Source organism: Gallus gallus, chromosome 2 (genome assembly GCF_016699485.2).
Source record: "Gallus gallus isolate bGalGal1 chromosome 2, bGalGal1.mat.broiler.GRCg7b, whole genome shotgun sequence".
NCBI classification, from domain to species: Eukaryota; Metazoa; Chordata; class Aves; order Galliformes; family Phasianidae; genus Gallus; species Gallus gallus.
The window spans coordinates 114,547,934-114,569,251 of NC_052533.1; the positions used below are offsets into that span (position 1 = coordinate 114,547,934).

The following is a 21,318-nucleotide window of genomic DNA, read 5'->3' on the forward strand; positions in this document are numbered from 1 at the left end:
ACACTACAGCTATCACACTTTTCTAGAAGAATTGCATATAAAAATATCATTTTGGCATAATCTTCTTCTAATAAATTAATACGCTAATTATACATTCTATTGAACTTTCAGTAGTAGCTAGTGTCTCCTTCAGATGTTCACTAATGAAATTAGATTAAAAAGGAAGAGGAGAAGGAGGGTAAGAGGTTGCCCAAAATGCTCTACTCCGTTTTTCTTAATTGTCACAGTTCAGCCTTTATTTGCCATTCAAAGAGCTGCAAGCCACATAAGTATACATGCTCTAAAAATTATCCCACTAAGCTTGGAAGAGGTGAAACAGTTTGTCAGAAGTCACAGAATTTTGACTGTATTTTAGAAAGGTATATACACATATATGCACACATACATACACATATGAAAATACATGCTTAAAACCTGTATTTACTTGCACTGCCTCTTAACACAAGATATTTACATGTGAGTAAACAAAGAAACATACTTGATAAAGTGAAGGTAAAAATTAAATGAAGCAACCAACCTTTGCTTGTCCATTATAATCATCATCTAAGATGTTTGAAGAATTTGGAACAGTGATACCACGGAAAAAACGGGAAGATCTCAGGTAGCGCTGGAAACTAAGCAACCTTCTCACATTTCTCGCAGACACAGACACCTCAATTTCAGAATTTGCTATAAGAAAAAACAAGAGAATAAATACTGTCTCTGAAAAACCTTTACTAACAAGAGACTGCTCAAGGAAGGTTGGTACGACTGCACTGCTTCTTTTCTTTTGTTGGCACAGCGAACGTTTCAGCCACAAATACAGATCACCATAAAGAGTGTAGAAACACAGCTTGGAAAAGAAAGTTTTCTACTTAAACACCCTGTGAAGGAAAACAAATATTTAAATCATAGTTGAGATGTATCTTCCTAAGGAACACTGCTACAGCTAGGACAGAAATGTTATGGAAATTGGGTAAAGACACAAACAATATTGCAAGTAATTCCTTTTGGGAAACTTCCGTCATATATAGCTATGCAGTTCATGCCCCTAGCAAATCACGTAAGATACACACACCAGCAAGAGAGTATCAGTGTATTGATAAAGTAGTTAAAAAGAGCATCTACAAATAACTGCACACACACGTTAAAGCTCCAGAGGTTTTCTTAGCTTTACTGGCAGAGTTTTAAATCCAGTTGAACAATGTAGGTGCTTCTGCAGGTAATTTTACCCAGTCTCTCTTCTGCCAGTAAAACTACCACATTTATTTTCATTGTATGTGATTTGCTTTCTCAGCAAAATCACTATAGAATGTGTTTGTAGCTTGCTTTCAAAGAATAACCCACATGATTTGATTAACTCTTACTATGCTAGCCAGTTTAGCTATCCAAAGGACACATGTTAGCTTGTGCCCAATTTCACTCACAGGGTCCATCTGTTTGTTTCAGAAACCTGAAGACTAAAGTAGACAGAGCTAGTTTCTTTGCATCACTCCAGGTGTTTTCAGCCTGAAACATTAAAGGCCAAACTTCACTTTCCTTTCCTTCACTTTCTTTTCAACATTACTCCCAAGAGCAGTTTCACACAACCAACAGAGAGTCAATGATGTTGATATTCCTTCACTTTGCCCAAAAAGATTTAAAAAAACAGAACATATTAACACAGGAAGTAAAAGCAAAAACTCCTTTCCAAAAATACAGACCCTCAAAACCAAGATGAGCCAAATGTGCGTAGTACAGCCCTCTGGTCATTCCACAAAGGGGACATACTAGACATCAGTGAAATAAACAGGTGCAATATCTGTTCTAAAAGCCAGACTAAAATATGCTACAGGCAAAGGCACGGACTTATTAACAACCTAAATTAGAAGTCTCAGCGACTTCTAGTGAGAGCAGTTTGGTTCCATGCAAAATAAAGGTTTACCCATAATAATGTTCTCTGCAGTAGCTATAATGTAATTTCTGCTCTACTTTTCCTCATTAATATATTTACTTCTAGTCAACAATAACAAAACATGGGAACAATGAGACTAACAGCACACTAACAGTATCTAAAGTACAGTAGCATTTTGCATCAGCAATCCTCATTTACAGCAATTGAAAGAACAAAATTAGAACAATCTTTCAGACCTGCCAGAAAAGAATCAGGATACCAAAGTTCCCATCACTTTCAAAGAGCTAAAGCAGACAACTTCACATGAAATATTTTCCTCCAAGTCATCACAATTGAGGTCAAGGGCACTTTCTCCAAAGAGGCCGATACATGTATACCTTGATTATGTAAGCAGGTGTACTACATATGAGAAAAGTTTCTTATAAAACAACATTCTTACATACATCAGGCAGATAAATGTATACTGTATTATAATTATATAATAACTATATTATATTTATATTATATATATTATATAATAACTATAATTATAAGTATTTATAAGACAGCTTGTTAACATTAGGGTACGGTCTGAGACACTGTCAATCCTGCAGAATGCAGAAGCTCCTGCTTACAGAGGGTAGGCTTTGAAGATCTTCTCTTTCAATCCTGATTCACCCAAAACCCAAATTTCAGACCCGAGGTCATCAGGTTTAAAATAAAATAATAGGAAATGGTTATCCTTAGGTCATAAATGTATCTAAAACATCCACAAATTCATACATACAAAGTCAAGGAACTTCACCAGATCTGAGTAAAACAAAACACCTCCAAATAGCAGAAATCGGTGCTCTTTAAAGGTACAAGTAGTTTTCTTGATCATAAGTAGTCTTTTCCAGCTAATAAAAAGCTACTTTTGATGTCACACTACAAATAACCATCATAGATGCCACTTATTAGACTTGGGTAGAACAGCACACCGTAGGTAGCAGAAATAAAACAAAGCATGATCATTCAGCTGTGCTTGCCTAGATTCCACCTACTTTCATGCTTACAAGTCATTTCAGGAGTTTTGCACACATTTGTTTTAATGTTTTTCCTCATAACGTGGGTACAGAGGCAAATCAATTTTTCAAAGGAAATGCAGTTTCCTGTGAAGCTGAACATTCATGACTTTTTACAATACGCTACTGAGATTAAGCTTAAAAATAATCACCTCTCTGAATTATCACGTTTGCATAGCTCATAAACATCTACCCTTGCACATTAATCCTACTTTTTCTTCCTATCCCTAAATAAGAGGGAGAAAAAGTTCAGCTTCCAACCATTTTGTGGTTCTGTAAAGCACAGCTTCAGCTGATGTAATTCAAACAAGCTAGAAAGCCAACTTCATTCAAGCTTTCTGGGCAAAAATAGCCAAAGATCGGAAGGGACTTCTGGGTCCATTTGGCCCCACCCCTGCTCAAACAAGGACACCCAGAGCATCCTGCCCAGGACCACATCCACATAGCTTCTGATTATCTTCAAGGAGGAGACTCCACAGCCTCTTGGTAACCTGTGCCAGTGCTCTGTCACCCACCCCAGTAACAAAGCGCTTCCCTGATGGCAAGAAAGAACCCCTGCGGGAAACTTCCAGTTTGTATCCAATGCCTGTTGTTCCGTCACTGAACGCTACAGCAAAGACAGATGACATCCTCCTCCAAACCCCTACCCCTGTAGGCTGAAGGTTCCCAAGCTCTATCAGCTTTCCTTCACAGGAGGTGATCCAGTCCCTTCATTATCTCAGGTGCCACTCATTGGACTCTTTCCATTATGTCTGGCTGTCTCTTGTAACGGAGAGCCCAGAACTGAAAATAAAGCTCCAGGTACGACCTTAAGAGCGCAAAGTACAGGGAAAGGATCACTTTCCTTGAACTGCTAGCAATACTATCCCTAATGCAGTCCAGGATATTATTAACCTTCTTAGTGGCAAGGGCACACTGCTGGCTTGTATTCAACTTCGTGCCCATTAGGACCCCCAAGGACTTCTTGACCAGGCCGCTTGCCAGCTGGGCAGCTGGTACCTGGGCCTGTCCTTCCCCAGGGGAAGGACTTGGTATTTCCCTTTGAACTCCTACTTATTCCACATTAAGTTCAACTGAAGGTTACAACTTGACCAAACATCTAATCATTGCAGATATAAATGATGGGAATAATTTCCAAATGAGAGATTTTGAGCCCTTCCAGAATACCTTACTCAAGAGGACCATACCAACCCCGAAAGTGAGTTATTCTGTGACAATTAAACATTTGCTACAGGACATTCTGGGGTATGTGAATCACATGTGGAGGTTTGACAGGTAATCTAAAAAGCAGACGATAAAAGAAAACTGCTAGCTTTCATGGAAGGAAAAAAAAAAGTTTTTAAGCCACAGGAACACTGACAGCACCCAAGCTTGCAGTTTCCTTTTCGTTAGAAAGAAACTGACCACTCTAAGTTCAGGCAGATCAGCAAAGACAAGTTCATGGGACAGTTTGTAAAGCAGGAATGATGCAGTGGTGCAATTGAAAATTTACCTCCTGGCACAGGAAAAAAAAAAAAAACACCCTCATTTTCCATTTATATATGCGATTAGTAAGAGAATGTCAGCCTACCCTCTTCTATCATTAGCCGTTAGAGAACCTACAAAAAATAGAGCTCAAAGTATTCACAATGGAAAGAAGGTGAGTCAAAAACGTATCACATTTGCTCAAGTCAAAACACACTACAAAAACATTCCCCCTCCTAACCCAAGTATACTTACTTTCATTTGTAGCCTTCAGTGTGTCTTCCTAAAGTCTAATACTGACCAGTTGTTTTTAAGAGATAAGGACAGTTTGGGGGCAAATTAGAATGAGAAAATAAATAAGTATACATGACATGAAAGCAAAGTCAGGATGTGGGAACTGTTAAGAAGGAAGTTTCAGCATTCGGAAGCGGCTTGGCTACAAGGAACCAGAAGACTGCCTGTCTAGCCAACAGTAGCTCCACGACATTCTTTCTTTAAATCTTCATTTCCCCACTTCAAGTAAGAAAATCATCCAATGATTTTTCCTCCAATTATTTTTTCGTTATTATTACAATAGCCATATCCCTGTTTCTAGGCATCTGAGAGAACTGACACAATAAAAAAATGACAAAGTGCTCCAAAATAGAGAAAAAACGAACTCTTCTGTTTAATAACATCAGCTATTTTAGCTTATGTATGTATGTATACACACTAAGAAAAAGTAATGCAAGTTGTCTTCTTGCAACAGATTTCATCTGCATTCCAAGAAGCTTATTTTACTCTTCTCACTTTTAAGAGTGCTGTACTTCATGAGAAGCTGAAGGCAAATAACTCACATTTCATGGGGATACTCAGTATTTTCCCCCCCTCACACTTAAATAAGGTCACAAAATTAATATGGAAAAGTCAAAACTACCTACGGACCAGTATTTATTTTCTCCATGTTTGTATCTTTGGTATAGTAAGGGAGAACATTAAAGGGACAAATGACAACTTCATGATAGTTTAGTTCGATTTTTTATTTATAGAAACTAAATCCTAACAGAAACACCTCAGTTTGATTTTAATGCAAAAAGAAAGGTTCGGGGACTCTGATCTGGTTTTGGTCAAAATAAAACTATCAAACATATGAACTTTACCTTCATGTCTTCTGTGCTAGAGCCCAAAATAAACATCAAGTTATCCATGATAAAAATTACGTTTTACTATTACCAAAAGAAAACATTTAACTGGCAATCTCAGTTGTACACTGCCAGTAACAGCAAAAAGAAATTAAAAAAAAAAAAATTGAGAGGATGGCTCTCTCTTTGGTTTGAATACCAAACGGCAGTTTGACATGCACAGGTACACCAGAGGAAATTCTTTTTTCTAAAATAAAGACCTAAATTAAATCTTTTCATGGAATTAACCTCTCACAGTTTTTCCATAATAAAGCCAACTATACACTTACTTAAGCGTTCATCATTTTTTACATGGCAGATGCTATTACCAAGCCTGAGACAACATAAGTTTCTACTACCTGTAACAACATACATTTGGAACAACTGTAACTGTATTTCTAAGGCCTTCCAGAACACTAATCATTTTATATTTACGAACAAATTAAAACTGTTATCTAACCCTTCACACCACTAGAGGGACCCATAAGCTTTCTAATTTCACATCTATTCCCCATCACACCATTAGGAAATGCATTGTATTAGATCCCCGCTCTTTCTTTCAGTCCTGTTATTTAGTTGTTAAGCTTTTCACTGTCACGATTTGCCTTCAAGTACTCGTAAGACACTGTATATCAAAATCATTAATAAGAACAATGATTCAGTTTGTAAGATGTGAATTCGGGGAAGACTTGAATATTTATACATAAAGATTACTGGTGTCTAAATTACCTTGTTATAGTTCCTGTCTTCCTTACAACTATTATCAAGTCCTGTTGGCATCATTATAAGGCAATGTACCCCATCTTAAAGTCAGGGCAGACTGTCTTAATGTCTCCTACATATTAATTTTTGTACCATATTCATACATTCTCTTAAATAATCAAGATCACTGAAAATTAAGCTATAAATTAAGGTTTAGTGAAAGAAATATGGCTTTGCAAGTGTGTTCCAACTGTCCGGAATCAGAAAAACTTTAATTCTTGTGAAACTCTAGCAGTACTACCAACATAGTAGAAACCCCAGCAGACATTCCCTCACATCAAGGATCTTGCACAATGAAGCACAAATTTAACTAAGTACATACGTAAACAATCAGCATACTTCAGGTCAGAAGAGACAGATGTGATCACTGACAGCTATTTGGTCCAAGCCTCTCTCCAAAGGAGAGATAATCTGAGATAAATGACTCAAAGTACAGAGATTATACTACTTCATCAAAGTAGTGTTGAAAAGAGAGAATTAAATGCCAATTGTCCTATAGCACTGCACACCTTTAAATAATGCAGCACCAATAATACAAAGAAAATACTATGAAAAGATATCCAAAAGGCCTGTAGGCATAAAATTCTTTTGAAATTTGGCTCCTCTTAACCTCCTCACCGACACCCCAAGAATGATACAACATTAAGTAAACTCAATAATGGAACTCTTGTACTGAACTGCATAAATATTTAACAATTATTTGAGAACTAAGAAACAGTATATATAAGATACACTCTTTCCCTTCTAATTTATTCAGTCATAATTCTAGCAATCTTGTAGTTATGTACTTTGGCCTGACTTCAACCCCAGGCAAGGTAAATCTGTAGCCCACACCAGTATAGCATAAACTAAGCTTCACTAAAGCAAAATACTTAAGAATTATCATCAGAATACACTAATATTCATTGAAACGATAAGATGAAGCCTCCCCGGTGTTAATCAAGACACTGTGGCTCTCAGAAAAAAAACAGCACCAGACCTTTTTCTTGAAGTCTTCCAAGAAAACATCACTCTTACGTCTTGTAGAATTCTTCAGTTCTATGGCACTGGAATGAAAGAACTATCAAGTAATCTTTTTGGCCTTACCACAATAAATCAAAGAAAAAAATTAAAAAAGTAGCACACTTATTGACAAAAAAAAAGAAGATTCTTCTTCCTTTATAAGGCTGTGTTTGTAGTAAGAAAAGTCAAACTGGGAGCAGAGACGCAAACAAAAGAACGCCAGTATTTTTTATGATGGCAAGTTTGCCAGAAAGTAATACTTTCAAAATAAACTACTTGGAGAAGAAACGTACTAAAAAAACTTCAAAAGAAATGAACAAAAACGTGATTGTATCTTCCTCTGAAGACAAACTTACCTCAGCAATAAAACACCATGTTTATCAGTGCAAGACTCCAGAGCACACATGCTGCTCTACAGAAACTTGTAAGGATATCTGTATATAAAACAATCACTTAGGATAATAAAAAAGAAAAAAATCTGTCCTGTATTCTCAACTAGAAGCTTTTACCCTGAAATGTTCCCTAATCAAGCTCACGTGTACTTTGACTTCATTGTTTTCTTCTGACCTAAGCTGTATTTAGAAGATTTTCATTTGGCTGGGCTTTTGCTACTTCCCTTTTGTGACTGTATTCACTGCACTACATGAAAGTAAAACTCTCAACTGGAAGAGAAAAATTATTTTAACAATTCAGATTTTGAATAATTAGATGCCAATTTCAGAATGTGCCCTGCATAGAAATACAACTTTTAGAGAAACCTCTTGAGTGCAAGCTTTTTAGTCTTTACTATTGCTATCTTCACAGGTAAAGAAACTCATCATTCTACCTTTGACCACACATGTTCTTGAACGACTTGATTTGTTGTGAAATTAGTCATTTTTCACAGCAGAACTTCTAAGAGTAACTCCCTTCTTGATCAAAAGATACAGGAGGGAATTCCTCTATTTTTTTATGAAATAAAAGAAGGCATTCAACTCGAACTGGACTTTGCTCGTTTTTATCTCAACCTCTAGATGGCATAATCAAAATAATGATCAACTGTTGTTGTAGAAAGATATCCAAAACTTAAAAGCAATTAATTTGGACTTGAACTCTTCTTTCTTACATTACTTCTGATCTTTCTATTAAAGCAAGTCTAAGTTCATCATCCAAGATATATCTTTTTTAGTGCTTTTTGATCAAGTTAAAAACACCACTGCAAGCAGCAGATACTGATACTTCCACCAAATATCAAAGTAGCAAATAAAATGTTTACTGAACTGCAGATTCCACATTAACAATCTGAAAATGATATACCAAAGAAAACCTCCATAATTCCTTCATGTTTTTGTACTCTTAAAAAAGAATCAGATTCATCCATCACCAATAAAAGATACCTGAGCTCTTCCCTTCTTTCCTTTCCACTACAAAAAAAAAAAGGCTCCATATCCAACTAGAGAGAAAACACATTCATCTACACCATCAGTGAAGCCACCAAGATCCAATCATGTTTTCTCTCCTGGATGCAGAGCCCTGTATTAGTGAGCACAATTTGATTCAAAACTGAGTCATTGCTAGATGTTTACAGAAACATATTGATTAATTCAGAAATCCTTTCTTAATTCCTAGATACTTTAACTCATAGATGTGACATTAACTTATCTGTGGAATATAAAAATAGAGCCACACATCTGCAATATCACCATCATCCTATACAAGCAGGCTCAGACTACAGTGGCAAGAGAGAATTTCAAAAGCCTTTTGACAAGATCTTATCTGCTCTGGTGCAGATGCAAAAGGAAAGGTAAGAAGAAAAAAAATGCTTCCTCCTCACAAGACCAAAGTATTCTTTTTTATCCAGTTCTTCCAGACTATATTCAACAACCCTTTCCGAAAAGGAAGTTTGGAGCTCTTAATTCAAATTGTATCTGCATATGACACTACCCAAGATTTTGGCTGTTATCTTATTTAATCATTTTGGCTTTGCTTCCCCATTGTAACACACTGTACACATCGCTGAGCACAATTTTTTTTTTAGACAAAACAGTGAGTGATGGAAGCACACAGATTCTTTTGTTCGTGCGTGCCAAAGAAGCTTCACAACCACAATCAACAAAGCTTAAGTGTCTGTATATACACATAAACATGAATACATAAAAAGATACACATTACCAACAACCTCTCGGTAACAGGAAAACAAAACCTTCATCTTTATTTTTGGTTTGCTACTTTTAAAAAATTGAATATTTGTACACTGTCATCTACCAATTACTCTAGCAAAGATTTTGTACTCCAGCAGGTTTTAGTCAACAATCTGTGGACATTACAGATTGAATTACTATTTATTATATCTTTAATAGTTTTAAAACAATTTTAAAAGTAACTACATTCACTGTAGCATATTTGTAATGACCTGCAAACACTTTTTTAGTAACTTCTCCAAAAACTCAACAGTACATGAAGCTTATCGGACAGTTCACTGCCAAACACGTTACCTGAGAAGTGCAATCTGGTAGATCTGGTGCTACATACTCAATTCAGTAAAAGACCATTAAAGCATATGCAGTTCATTGTGCAGCTGTGAGAAAACATATCCATTGAACAAAACCAGACCATTTTATTTAAAGCATAATTTACTTTTGAGGAATAAAGAAGGTATGTGGCTACTCTCTTCTTTCAGCATCCATGGCTTTTAGCTGCTAACTTGAGGTTATGTCCCAAAGAAACATAAATCAACAGATCACAGTAACAGAAACTACTAATTGATACCACAGTGTTAACAAATTACCAACCAACATGAGGAACACAATCTTGCCTTTCCTTATAAGCAGGATGCAGTCTTGTTAAAAAAAAAACTGTTTATGAAGCTATTCTTTCTGATAAGCTCCTGCAATGAGCTATCAAAACGTGATTTCTGGAATAGAGAATAGTACAGAAGAAAAGCTGCCACCCAAACGACACAGTTAGACAGTCAGATCTTGTATTAATACTCTTCATGTATCTCTTTCACGCTACCATCTCAACAGAATATATATATAGATTTTTTCCAGCAATCATTTTAAAAATCAAAGAAGTTATAAGCAAGCATACTTCTAGCCCATTTATGAACCTGAATATTCATGTGACAGTTACAGAATGAGGGGATAAAGATGCAGACACTAAGCTTACAACCTGTAAGAAGAAACAGGAGTGACCTTAAGAACTAATTGCTAACAAACGTTATATTGCTAAATAAAAAAGTACAAGTTGCAAATAAAAATAGCGTTATGAAACAGAATGGATTATTTTCTGAAAACAAAACAAAAGAATAAAAACCAACAGTAGCTTCTTGAAAATAAAGTCACACCTTTAAAATTCACTGCTCTTTAAGCCTATCAATAAAATTTTGGATTAAGAGTGTTAATAAAACAATGGAAAGAAAATGGTCACTGGTTCATTAACTCAACTTTCTGAAATACTTTGAAGTTCCTTCACTCAGTTACATGACTGAGAAAAACAAAAACAATGCTTAGGGACCAAAATGAGGTAAGCAAAATATAAGATGGCAATAACGCTTCAACAACCGTGCATGATAGGCAGTATGTGTAATCTGTAAGAAAGGCAAGCAATGATCATTTCAAAATTTTTAGAATCACAGAGTAAAGTTAGTCGATAGCAGATGAAAGTTACAGTGAAATTTTACAAACACCATGAAGAAAACATATCCATGCAATACTGATGTTCAGTATACAGCTGTTGTGGAGAGAAAAGAAAAACAAAAAAAAAACAACACATAAATGCTTTAGTCTGCTTTTTTTGTAAAAGAGAACCATTTCAGCCCAGTTTTTGCTCCAAGCAGAGCATGGTAGCTAAACTGGCTCCTCTGCTATGGTGACTACTTTTCTTCCACATGTGTGGAGTTACAAGAAGAGAAAATGAGGAGGGATCCTAAGAATCAAGTCAATCAAGTCTTTTGCTTAAAACTATTAGGGAAACACTGATAAGGATTAGCATTTCAGAGAAAAAGAAAACACCTTAAGGTTCCTTTTTTTAAAAAGAAACCTGTAAATGAGTAGATAATTTAGTGGTACAGTAAGGTTAACTCCTTATTCGCTTGGGAAGAAAACTCTATATAGCAGGAGTCACAATAACTCTGCAACAGACCACAGTTCTTAAGCTCAAAGTGTGTTCTTAAGTAAAAAAGAAAAATCTGACTATAATACAGCAACTTTGAAGGCTGCCACGGAAGCTGACACGAGAGGAAAGTTGTAGGCAAAGAATTTTTGGGCCTCCTAGCAACATTCCTTGCTGTCATCAGACACCACAGTTGATGTTGCTAAAAGTCAGTGCCTGTGCCTGAACAAGTAGGGGCAAGAAGAAAGCGTGTGAAAAATCCTTCTCCTGATCTGCCTGATGTACAACTGTCAGGATGGAAGCAGAGTGAAAACACATTTGACAATGGCGAAAATCTCTCACGTGACTGCCTTTTAACACGCTGCTCTCCTCGTATTTCTGTTAGTAGTTTCCCACATCAGCATGAAATGCCACATAACTGTGTTTCTACATAGAATTCATAAATAGTGTGCTGTCTTCATGGAGGTTTATTATTTTATTCTCACAGCAGAGTTATCAGCATTTGTGATAGAATCCTTGTCCTCTTCAAACTTTGTTTTCTCACCTATTTTATGAAACTAACTTTTGAATGACACGTTAGGAGTTTAGAAGTTTCAGATTTAAGTAGCCATGTACTTACACATCAGCAACTTAAAGATCAGAAAATTAGCACAGTTTCTGCCACTCATCAATAAGATAATTACAACCACACTTGTTACTGTGAAATAATTTTCCTCAATTTCACCACTGCATTCAGACTATTCAGAACTGAGATCACACAGTGTCAGTGTAGATTCCTTATTACAATACATTATTTGTGTACTTTAACACCTGAATCTTTTCCACTTTGCTGAATATTCAGGTATGGTGATGACAACAGCTTTTATGTTAAACTACTGATATATCAGGTTATCGCAATATAGAGGAAAAAAGTGAAATTATCAAAAAATATTCTTCTTGTAACAGTTCACTGAGGGGAAAAAAGTTTCCTATAACCTATAATTAAGAAAATTTAGTCAGATGTTTTCTTACAACATTTTAATCTTTGGATTTGTCTTCCTATGTGAAACTAAGATCTATCTATATATTTGAGAAAATGAAACCCTGATTGATTATGAGTAGGTCAAGAATACTGAAATCTACCGTAATTCTTTTCAATCACCACCCTACGCCAGGTCCTTCTTATGCCTGATAAAAGCAGGAAAGTACTCTTCTCAAATGACTGGGTCTTCTGTAGTTTGCATACACATCAGTAATGGTATGCAAGTCTTCTTTTCCATAGGGATTCAGATCTGAACTCAGTAAATAAGAGTTTAAACTATGATTTTAGAAACAGTAGTTTAGCAGTGAAGATTTTCTTATTCTATTTTGGAAGTAGAACGAAAGATTTTCCTAAGCAGCGTAAAAGGATGGTCTTGCTATATAAGCTGCTAACTTTATTTGTATAGGCTCAGTAGTTAAAATTAATGGAAGCCTTTGTTTATTTGTCATTTATCTGCTTTTAAATACTTACAGTGAAAAATACGGAAATCAATGTATGGATGAGAACCTCTTCTCTCTGTTTCAAATCCTGCCCGACTTCTTACTCGCACATCTCCTAGAAACAGGGTCAAGAGTGAAATAAAAGTGTGGAAGAGTGGCAGAGATAAAAATGCAAATGAACATAGCCTGGAGGGGTAAAGATTCATGTACTTAATGGAATAGGGTTATTCAAACAATCGGCCTATTTCAATGCTTTTTCTTAGAAGGTGAAATTCAAAACAAAGTTTGAAGACTTGTTAAACATGCAACTGCATGCTTTCTTGTCAAAATCTCTCCTGCCTATGCATACGTTGCCAGAAGCATGTGATAAGCATTCAGATGAAATTAGGAACAGCTTGCTACACCAGTATGGTAAAAACGCACCTTGATATGACAGGAAACAATAACATTAAAGTTTATTTGTTCCTCAGTAACACACACGAAACAAAAACATTTTGTATAGTACAAGAAAGATTCAGCTTCTAGAAATGGTAGCTTTTAGCAAAGAAGCTACTAATAATATGGTTTTATATTACATAATAGAATGTTTTCCCACTAGCATTTACTTACTTGTGCTCAGCTGTTTGAATATTACACATGAGCCTATTAAAATACCAAAACTCAGTATTAAAATTTTATAAAACTATTTTACACTGCAGTTTAGATTTATCCTGAATCTTTTAGCATGCTCGCTGATTTCCGTTTAGGCATTTTAACCAACTGAAAGCTGATCAGTATTCTTTCATAACGTAGTTATGTACATTAGCAAAAGTAATTCACTTAATTAAAAACTTTCACTTTAAAACCTCCAGCAATGACAAATTTGGGCAACCCTCCGAGGATCAAACAGTATTTCCCTCTAAGATCCTAACAAAAACAAAAGCGAAAATTCAGATGGGGAAGTACTCAGGTTTCTAATTATGAAAATCCTACAAGGGTATCATGTTCTCCTCAAACACAGTGATTTTCTTATTAATCAAAAGTATTTAACGCAAGAAATTGATTGGATTTAAAAAGAATAAAAAATAGCTACTTAATTTTCAGCAACTAGTATTATTGTGCTTTTTCCTTTTCCTCGCCAAGCTAATTTAAAAGACAGCCTAAATCAGAAGATACATGAAGATACTGACCAAAACGTTAGTGACATGCTTTTCACACTTAACAAATATATTTCCAGAGATAAGTATCTATAAACACAGACGTATCTGTAGTGACACACTTCACATGAATGTTATCTTGTGAGGCATGCTGGAAGCAGCACAAAAGATAAGCAGCAGGCTCTGTGGTAAGGAGTCTAGAGTCTTTGTTTTGGTAAAAACATACCAAATACAAGTCGTTTGCTTTGTTGCTTTTGTTTTGCTGTTTTTCCTTTGAAACTGAAAAACTTAACAGAGCTGCAAGATAAAGTAAGTCTATTACTACCCGTATGAATTATCGTTTAGACCACTGATAATATAATGGATTATAAAGACTTCAAGCATTCATCTGATCAGAGATCAAGAGGCTCATCTTTTTCCAGACAATACAGAGGCAGCAAATTGTAGAACTCTTCGGTCAGGCCCAAAGACAGCTGGTGAATGTTAGAGAAATGGGTGAATAAAAAGGAAAGGACAGAAAGCTTGGGAAAAGAAGAGGCGAGCGCGTTAATAGTTGTGTAAGAAAATACCAGTTTATACCAGAAAATGCAACTTCCATTCCCCATCACATCTATTTATCTGACAGATCAGTCACAGCTATAGCTGCGTGACCTTTCAGCACACCAGCTGCACTGAGCAGTTGAGCTGATTTTTAACAAAATATGATACAGCTTTTGTGAATGGCACTTCATTTTCAAAGCATTCTTAACCTTTGAAGTTTTACCTGCCTGCACATTAACTAGCATATAGTTTTGGGCAGCGTACAAAAGGTTTTGTGAATAATTTACTTGTTAGAAGTGTTGAGAACAGGAAAGGTTCACAGAAAAACACGTGGAGACTAACACAGAGCTCGGCAAACTACAAAACAAACAAGTTCATCTGACAAACGATACCCAAAGTTCTCTCTGCTTTTTTTCTACTTGTTTTATTAGCTAGTGCCTCATCTAACAGTACGGCTAGAATAACTGTGCCTCGTTTCTCCTGAAAAGCTCACAATGTGGTGGACTTTGAGTAGAAAAGGAAGAAAAAGGAACTATTGCTTTTACCAGAAGTTATATTCAGAACACACTCGATTTTATTCTGGCATTCTGGAAGAATTATCAGTTCTCCAGGACTGGAATTTATCACAGTACACAAAGTAGAAATTCCTACTGGGTCAAAACAAAAGCAGAAGAGCACAATGATACTAATCTCAACTGCATACATGTAATTAGTCCCAAACATCCAGAAGTACCTGACCATCATTATGCATTCACGGTTCAACTGACCTGACCTGCTGAGATCAATGGATGCCAAATGTGCCCACTTTATTGTGCTTGCTCAGAGCAGAACACATTCACACTGATTCGGTTGAGAAATTCTGCCAAGATTTTGTAACCCTGTGACTTGGAAATGAATTTAAGAAAAACACGATTGTCATCACAGGTAACATTAAAAAAAAAAAGGTGTAAGACATTTCAGATTGAAGTTGACTGTTACCTTATACGAGGACACTATTACTTAGTTCTTTCAAACAGCAACAGAAGTCCAACATAAACGCAGGTTATTATTGTGGCAGATAAAAGATAATTAAATTCAATACAAAAGCTCCATAAATTGTCTTGGCTTATATTTATTTAGGCCTTCTAAAAAAATATATCGAAGTGGTTATGAAATGCTTTGATACCATCAGATCACAATGCTTACAAGTAAATTTCCTCGGTGGGGCAGAAGTGGTAGCAAGATAATAGTTCTTATGTTAATTGCCTCTAACAGTTATTTCAGCCACTCTGAAATAACTCCTCTGTTTTCTTAGGGAACGCATTCAAGTCCAGCATTATAATGATAATGGACTTCCAGGAACAATTTTTTTTCTTCTTTGCAAGTATCTGTCAATTCAAAGGATCAGGAGAAAGATTTTTCTTAAGATGTTTCTCGGTTTTCCACTCAAAGCTCGATTTTGCAGGCATACCTCACACACAGTGTCTGCTGCCTGAGCATCCAACTAAAATTGTTTTCCAGGATAGTTCTATACAGAACTTTTTTTCCTTCCTTGAAAAGACAAAAGCCGTACAGTGAAAGACTGATTTGAAAGCTGAATAAATAATGGTAGAAAAAACGTGTAAGAGGGAAGTTGACAGATACAGCTGAAAAAGAATCAGGTCTTTAGCAAAACTTACCTGGAGACAGCTCGTTTAGCTCCTAACCCCTCTCTCAGACTCTTGCTCACACTGCAAGGACAGCTCTGAAACTCACAAGGCAGCTGATACGCCATAGTTTACATCCCTGCATGTTAAGGTTACACAACACGTATTTCGTGCTACCCTAATCTTCCAGTCTGAACCAGTAACGATGCAGGAGCTGCTCAGGTTGCCCGGGGCTTCTGGAGGAGGGACAGAAATCTCAGATCACGGAGGACAGCTGGGAGCAGAAGCCACCTCAAGGTAAACCACCCACACTCAAGTCAAAGGCATGAAGATGTGCAGCGCAGGATTTCCAGAAAGAATTACTAGCTTCATAGATCCAAGCTGCTATTAAATGTGCTGAAGAAACAGATGACAGGTCAGCTGAATATGCTGGAATTAAAGCAAAAGCAATAAAACATAGCAATTGCTACCATAGAAGAACATGCCCCGAGTTACTCATTCGCTTGCTTCCACTGTTCTCAAGTTAAAGTGATCAAGATTTTTTTAAAACAGGGCATACTGTTCCAGCTTTAGTTGAGATGTGTGCTCCCCACTACAAGCAGTCAATGCCCCACTCCTTCCAGGCCACGCACAATAGCAAAACCTTCAGGCAGTACAAAACAACTACAGGAAGAATAGAAAACAAAAGCAGAGGAAAAGAAAAACAAAATCAATAAAGTACCAAGATTATGGGGAAGCACTTATAGGAAACAGTGTGGATTTGTCATAGTTGTTGAGAGAAACAGCTGACTGAGGTGATGTACGTATATTAGCCTATTCAAGGTCTTAAGAGAAAAATTCTACAATGCTGCATCTGTATCTATATTTTAAAATAGCAAGTCAGCCACTTAGGAATGGCTTAGCATATATTTTGGGAAGAGTATGACAGATGAGTCATTAACATCAACGCTGTTTGTTTATATTGACACTTGTGGGACTTGTTAGTTTATTTCATGTGCCCCTAAAATTCGATCTTTTTAGTTGAACCTGGAAACGCTGTCATACTACAGCAATTTCTGCCCACTTGGTGCAAATGAATCTCCATTGGATTCCAGTCAGAACAGCTGGAGGACATTAAAGACAGCAACTCTATGGCCCACTCATCTAAACAGATGCAGAAGGAAGCATCCTAGATACCCTTAAGCTTTCTACCCACTTTTCTGCTACAATGGACACCTTACTTAGGTGCAGTAGACAGTCTGTTTGTAATAGCAACCAGTGAAGTAAAAGGCAATACCTCTTACGACTGTGTAACTTCCCATAAAGTTACATCTGAGGATTTCTTACAGGTCCTCTGCTAACAGGAGTAAAATTTAAAAAGAAAATCCTCACAATGTTGTACAGGGAATCCAACCCTATTTCTGATTAAAAAGTCTAGTTGAATATAATTATCTTTCAATCTGTTCTGATAAGAATGTTTCTAAATACTGATGCATCCAACTGTTCAGCTTTCAGGCTGGTCTTTTTTTATAATCCACTTATGCATACAACAGTACTCTGATTAACAGCTGCTATTTTGTACAGTACAGTGTACTTAATATTTGGAGAAACAAAGTGATCACTAACAAGTAAATGATAAGAGTGTAACACACTGATTCATATATCTAACGAGCAATCTTTTGTTTGCTTATTGATACCATCCCCCAGCAGAAGTCAGAGGAGGCCTACTCCTTTAAAAGACATGCTGCTTCTGAGTAGCTGTCACGATTAAACAATGTCTGCAAGAGTTAGGTGCTTGTTATGAATCGCATTATCACATAACCTAATAAATTAATTCAAATTAGAGAACAAGTGAAATTCAATTTACTCAACACATTTGCACACATTCTGAATATATTCCAGTTCTGCCTACTAGCACAGTGAACAAAGATTTCAAAGCACATTAGAATCTTCCCTCAGTTCAGGCATGTGCACACACTAGGAACCACAAAAAAAATCATGCTTTGCTTTCTTCTAGTTTCAGTTGAGTTTTGCAATCAAACTCTTCTGCAGTATTCATGGGCCTAACTACTAGGTGGTACAATTAAGCTAAGCTTCTAAAGCAGCCGAAGATTATTCTCCCCAGAAATCAAGAGCTATTTTCCTACAAGCTGAATGTCTACCATCAGCAGATAAGTTAAAAAAATCCCATTTTGAAGAATTCTAATGTTTATCTTGCAAGAAGGATGATTGAAAAATCAGCCACTTGACTTTTTAATATGAAAAAAACCTAATTCTACCACCTCAAAAAGAGCTGCTTCTTCAATTAGCATTTAGAAACCAGTGTCATCTGTCCTCCTACATTTTTTTTTAACAATTCTCCAAATTACACTCCTCTATTAAAAATTCTTTACTAGACAGTCAGTGCTACAGTATTAACAGCTTTACAAACTTAACATGAAACAAAAAAAAAAATCAAGAACAAAGTAACTGAACAATGCAAAGGCACTAAGTCCAAGCTGCATTTCACATGCACATACATATTTGTCTACATGTGTAGCTTATGACTATAAATTCATAGAGAACATAGTCTTGAATTTCTGGAGACTGGGCTAAGTGCAATTTGCAACTGAACTGAAACAACTCAGGGCATAAAAAAAAGACACTAGATCTGGCTGATCTAGTTGGAACAGGTTAAGAATCTATAATCACTAGCTGCTTGCGTTCAGTGAGTTGTGAAAGACATGTATGCATTCATAGTCTATCTCAAGAAAAAATCGTAGCTGAAGTTGGCTTAAATTAAGCACTAATTTTGCAGTGAAACAGATTTAAGAGCATATAGGATCGCTCAGGTCACCTACAAGAGCTCTGCAGCTTGCTCCTCTCAACTACTAACCTCAACTCAGCCCTCAGTGCACTCAGTATCATGGAGGGTGTCCCCTGATGCTTGCTCCTCCCAGTACTGTCCTTTCTTTTTAATTTGGTTTCATCTAGTTGTTACTCTGGAAACGTTCTTCAGAAAGCTGACTAAGCTACCAGCCCTGTCACGTGTCCTTTTCCTTCTCAAGTCATCTTCTAGAATTAATAAGAAAAGTATTTTTTAAAACCATACCATTATTTGAAGAACACCTTGAGCACTTCACAGCCTCAGTACTGAAATTTTCTGAAGTTTATGGTAATTTCCACACAAATATTCTCTAAGCTACAATTTTAACCAGAAGGATACCACGCAGAGGTGAAATTCCATAACGAGAATGAAAGATCCATCACAAATAAATAATTATCCATAAAACTAAACTTCTACCAAGTGCTTTCCATTAATTATAAGAACCATAATTTGGTTGTCTTTAAATGCATGAACAAAGTATTCAACACAATGGTTAACTCAAAGATAAAGCAAATTTTAAAAGCCAAACAACCAAAAAATTCAAATCAACACAACAAGGTTTTTCTAAAGAATTTAACCAGAATGTTTCCCCCAAAAAAAGGGAATTATTTATATTTTTCTAAACAACCATAAAATCTCTGCAATGCAGAAACTGGCATGCTTACCTAGCATACGAATGTACAGCGCAGTCTGATCGGAGCTGTCATAGGAAATGGCTCCACGTCTCTACAAAAAAAAAAGGACATTTTATGCATGTTAGAATGAAATAACTTCTCTTTCAATTTAAAAATAGCCCTCAAAATTTATTTCCAAAGTTTGAACACGCATTCTTCAAATATACATTCTGACTTTGTTTTAGGATGGGGACAAAGGAAGGACAAGAGCTCTTGTCAAAGAGATTATGATAAAACAGGAGCAGAGCGTGGAAGAAAAATACCCCTCTAACTTTCTTTTCAGATGTTCCCCAATCATTTCCAACAATAAGACACAGAACAAGATAAAGCAGATGCAAAAACACATTTCTCATAGCCTTTTACTTCAAATACTGGCAGTTCCTTGCTTATTTACTTACCCATGGTTTAACTCAGTTTGTAAAGCTACAGTAGTTTCAGAAGAAGTGAAAGAACTTGAACGACACTGTTACTGTAATCCCAGGGATTGCACCTATTTTCTGCGGGGCAGGATGTGAATGGCACATGCTTCCTTCCTTCCTAGCACTTTCTGTAAGCCAAGCTAGGTACCCATTTAAGGTATTCTGAAGAAATGTCTAAAAGAGTCACCAAGCTATCCATACACAACACACAGAGACTCCCAACAAGGACGCAATTCTTAACCTACACAAAACTGGTTTTAGAGCTCCAGAAACATTAAGCTGATGTGGTAACAGTTATAGTTCAGGAATCACTGAGAATGTGGTAAACTGGACCTGCAATAGCTAAAAACTGGGGGAAACGTTCATGTAGTTACACAACACCAGCATCATGTAGCCTTTAGAACTTGGCACAAGCTAGCACTCAGCCTCACATCTTTCCTTAGTGTATTTCTACTGTCTTCTCCCATTTGCCAACACAGGGCCCAAACCAATGCTATCTTGACCCTAGAAACAGAGGATTGCCTTCACAGTCAGAGTTCAATTTCATCAGTTACACAAGAGGGTTTTAGGTGGTTTTGTTAGGTTGCTTTTTTTTTTTTCTTGGCCAGCACACTTAATTACATTCTGAACAGTAAAGTCCTGGGTGTCCCAAAGGGTTTATCATATCCCTTGGAGAAGTTCAGATGAAAGCCAACTTGTAGGTGAACGCAGGAACCTATTGATTCCTGCCCTAGTAAGAACACACTACATCAGGGCTATGGGTCAAAAAACATTCAAGTCCAGAAAGTGGGAAAAAGCACAAGAAAAACAGAACTTGGCTGTTGAGAAGAACTACAAGAGAAAGAAAAAGAGATAAATTATTGGGAAGTGGAAAAAGGCAAAACTGCTTATAAGATTCTAACTACAGTGCAAACTGAATGCACTCAAAGAAAGCCTAGAGCTTAATAACCTCTATCAGTATGATTAAGACATATAAGACATATATGATTAAGATACAGACAGATGTAACATGTCTGTCAGATGTCTTACAACTCCAAACCCAGAAAATATTAAAACAACAAAGCAACTGCTATGCTAAAAGAAGGAAGGAAAAAAAAAGCCATGAAATTTTGCACTTGAAATCAGAGAAGTTTCTTCCCAAAGGTAAGCTTAATATTTAATTATAGAAATGACCAAAGACCTACCTGCAAATCGAGTCCAATTATATTAGCTATTATATAAA

At 36.4% G+C, this 21,318-nt stretch overlaps 1 protein-coding gene across 8 annotated transcripts in view; it reads right to left on the minus strand.

Annotated features, from left to right (window-relative positions):
* PDE7A (phosphodiesterase 7A) overlaps positions 1 to 21,318 on the minus strand; it is a 72,486-nt gene that overhangs the window by 15,380 nt on the left and 35,788 nt on the right. For 3 of the 8 annotated variants that reach the window (XM_015282731.4, XM_015282730.4, XM_015282729.4), the window contains exons 2-5: positions 19,669 to 19,729; positions 13,467 to 13,499; positions 12,889 to 12,972; positions 518 to 669 (exon numbers count right to left, since the gene is read on the minus strand). In XM_015282731.4, coding sequence (XP_015138217.1) covers positions 518 to 669; positions 12,889 to 12,972; positions 13,467 to 13,499; positions 19,669 to 19,729 — 330 coding nt within the window. Of the gene's footprint in view, positions 1 to 517; positions 670 to 12,888; positions 12,973 to 13,466; positions 13,500 to 15,078; positions 16,266 to 19,668; positions 19,730 to 21,318 lie in introns of those variants that run through there. The other 5 variants (XM_015282732.4, XM_422982.8, XM_015282734.4 and 2 more) reach the window with 3 other exon arrangements.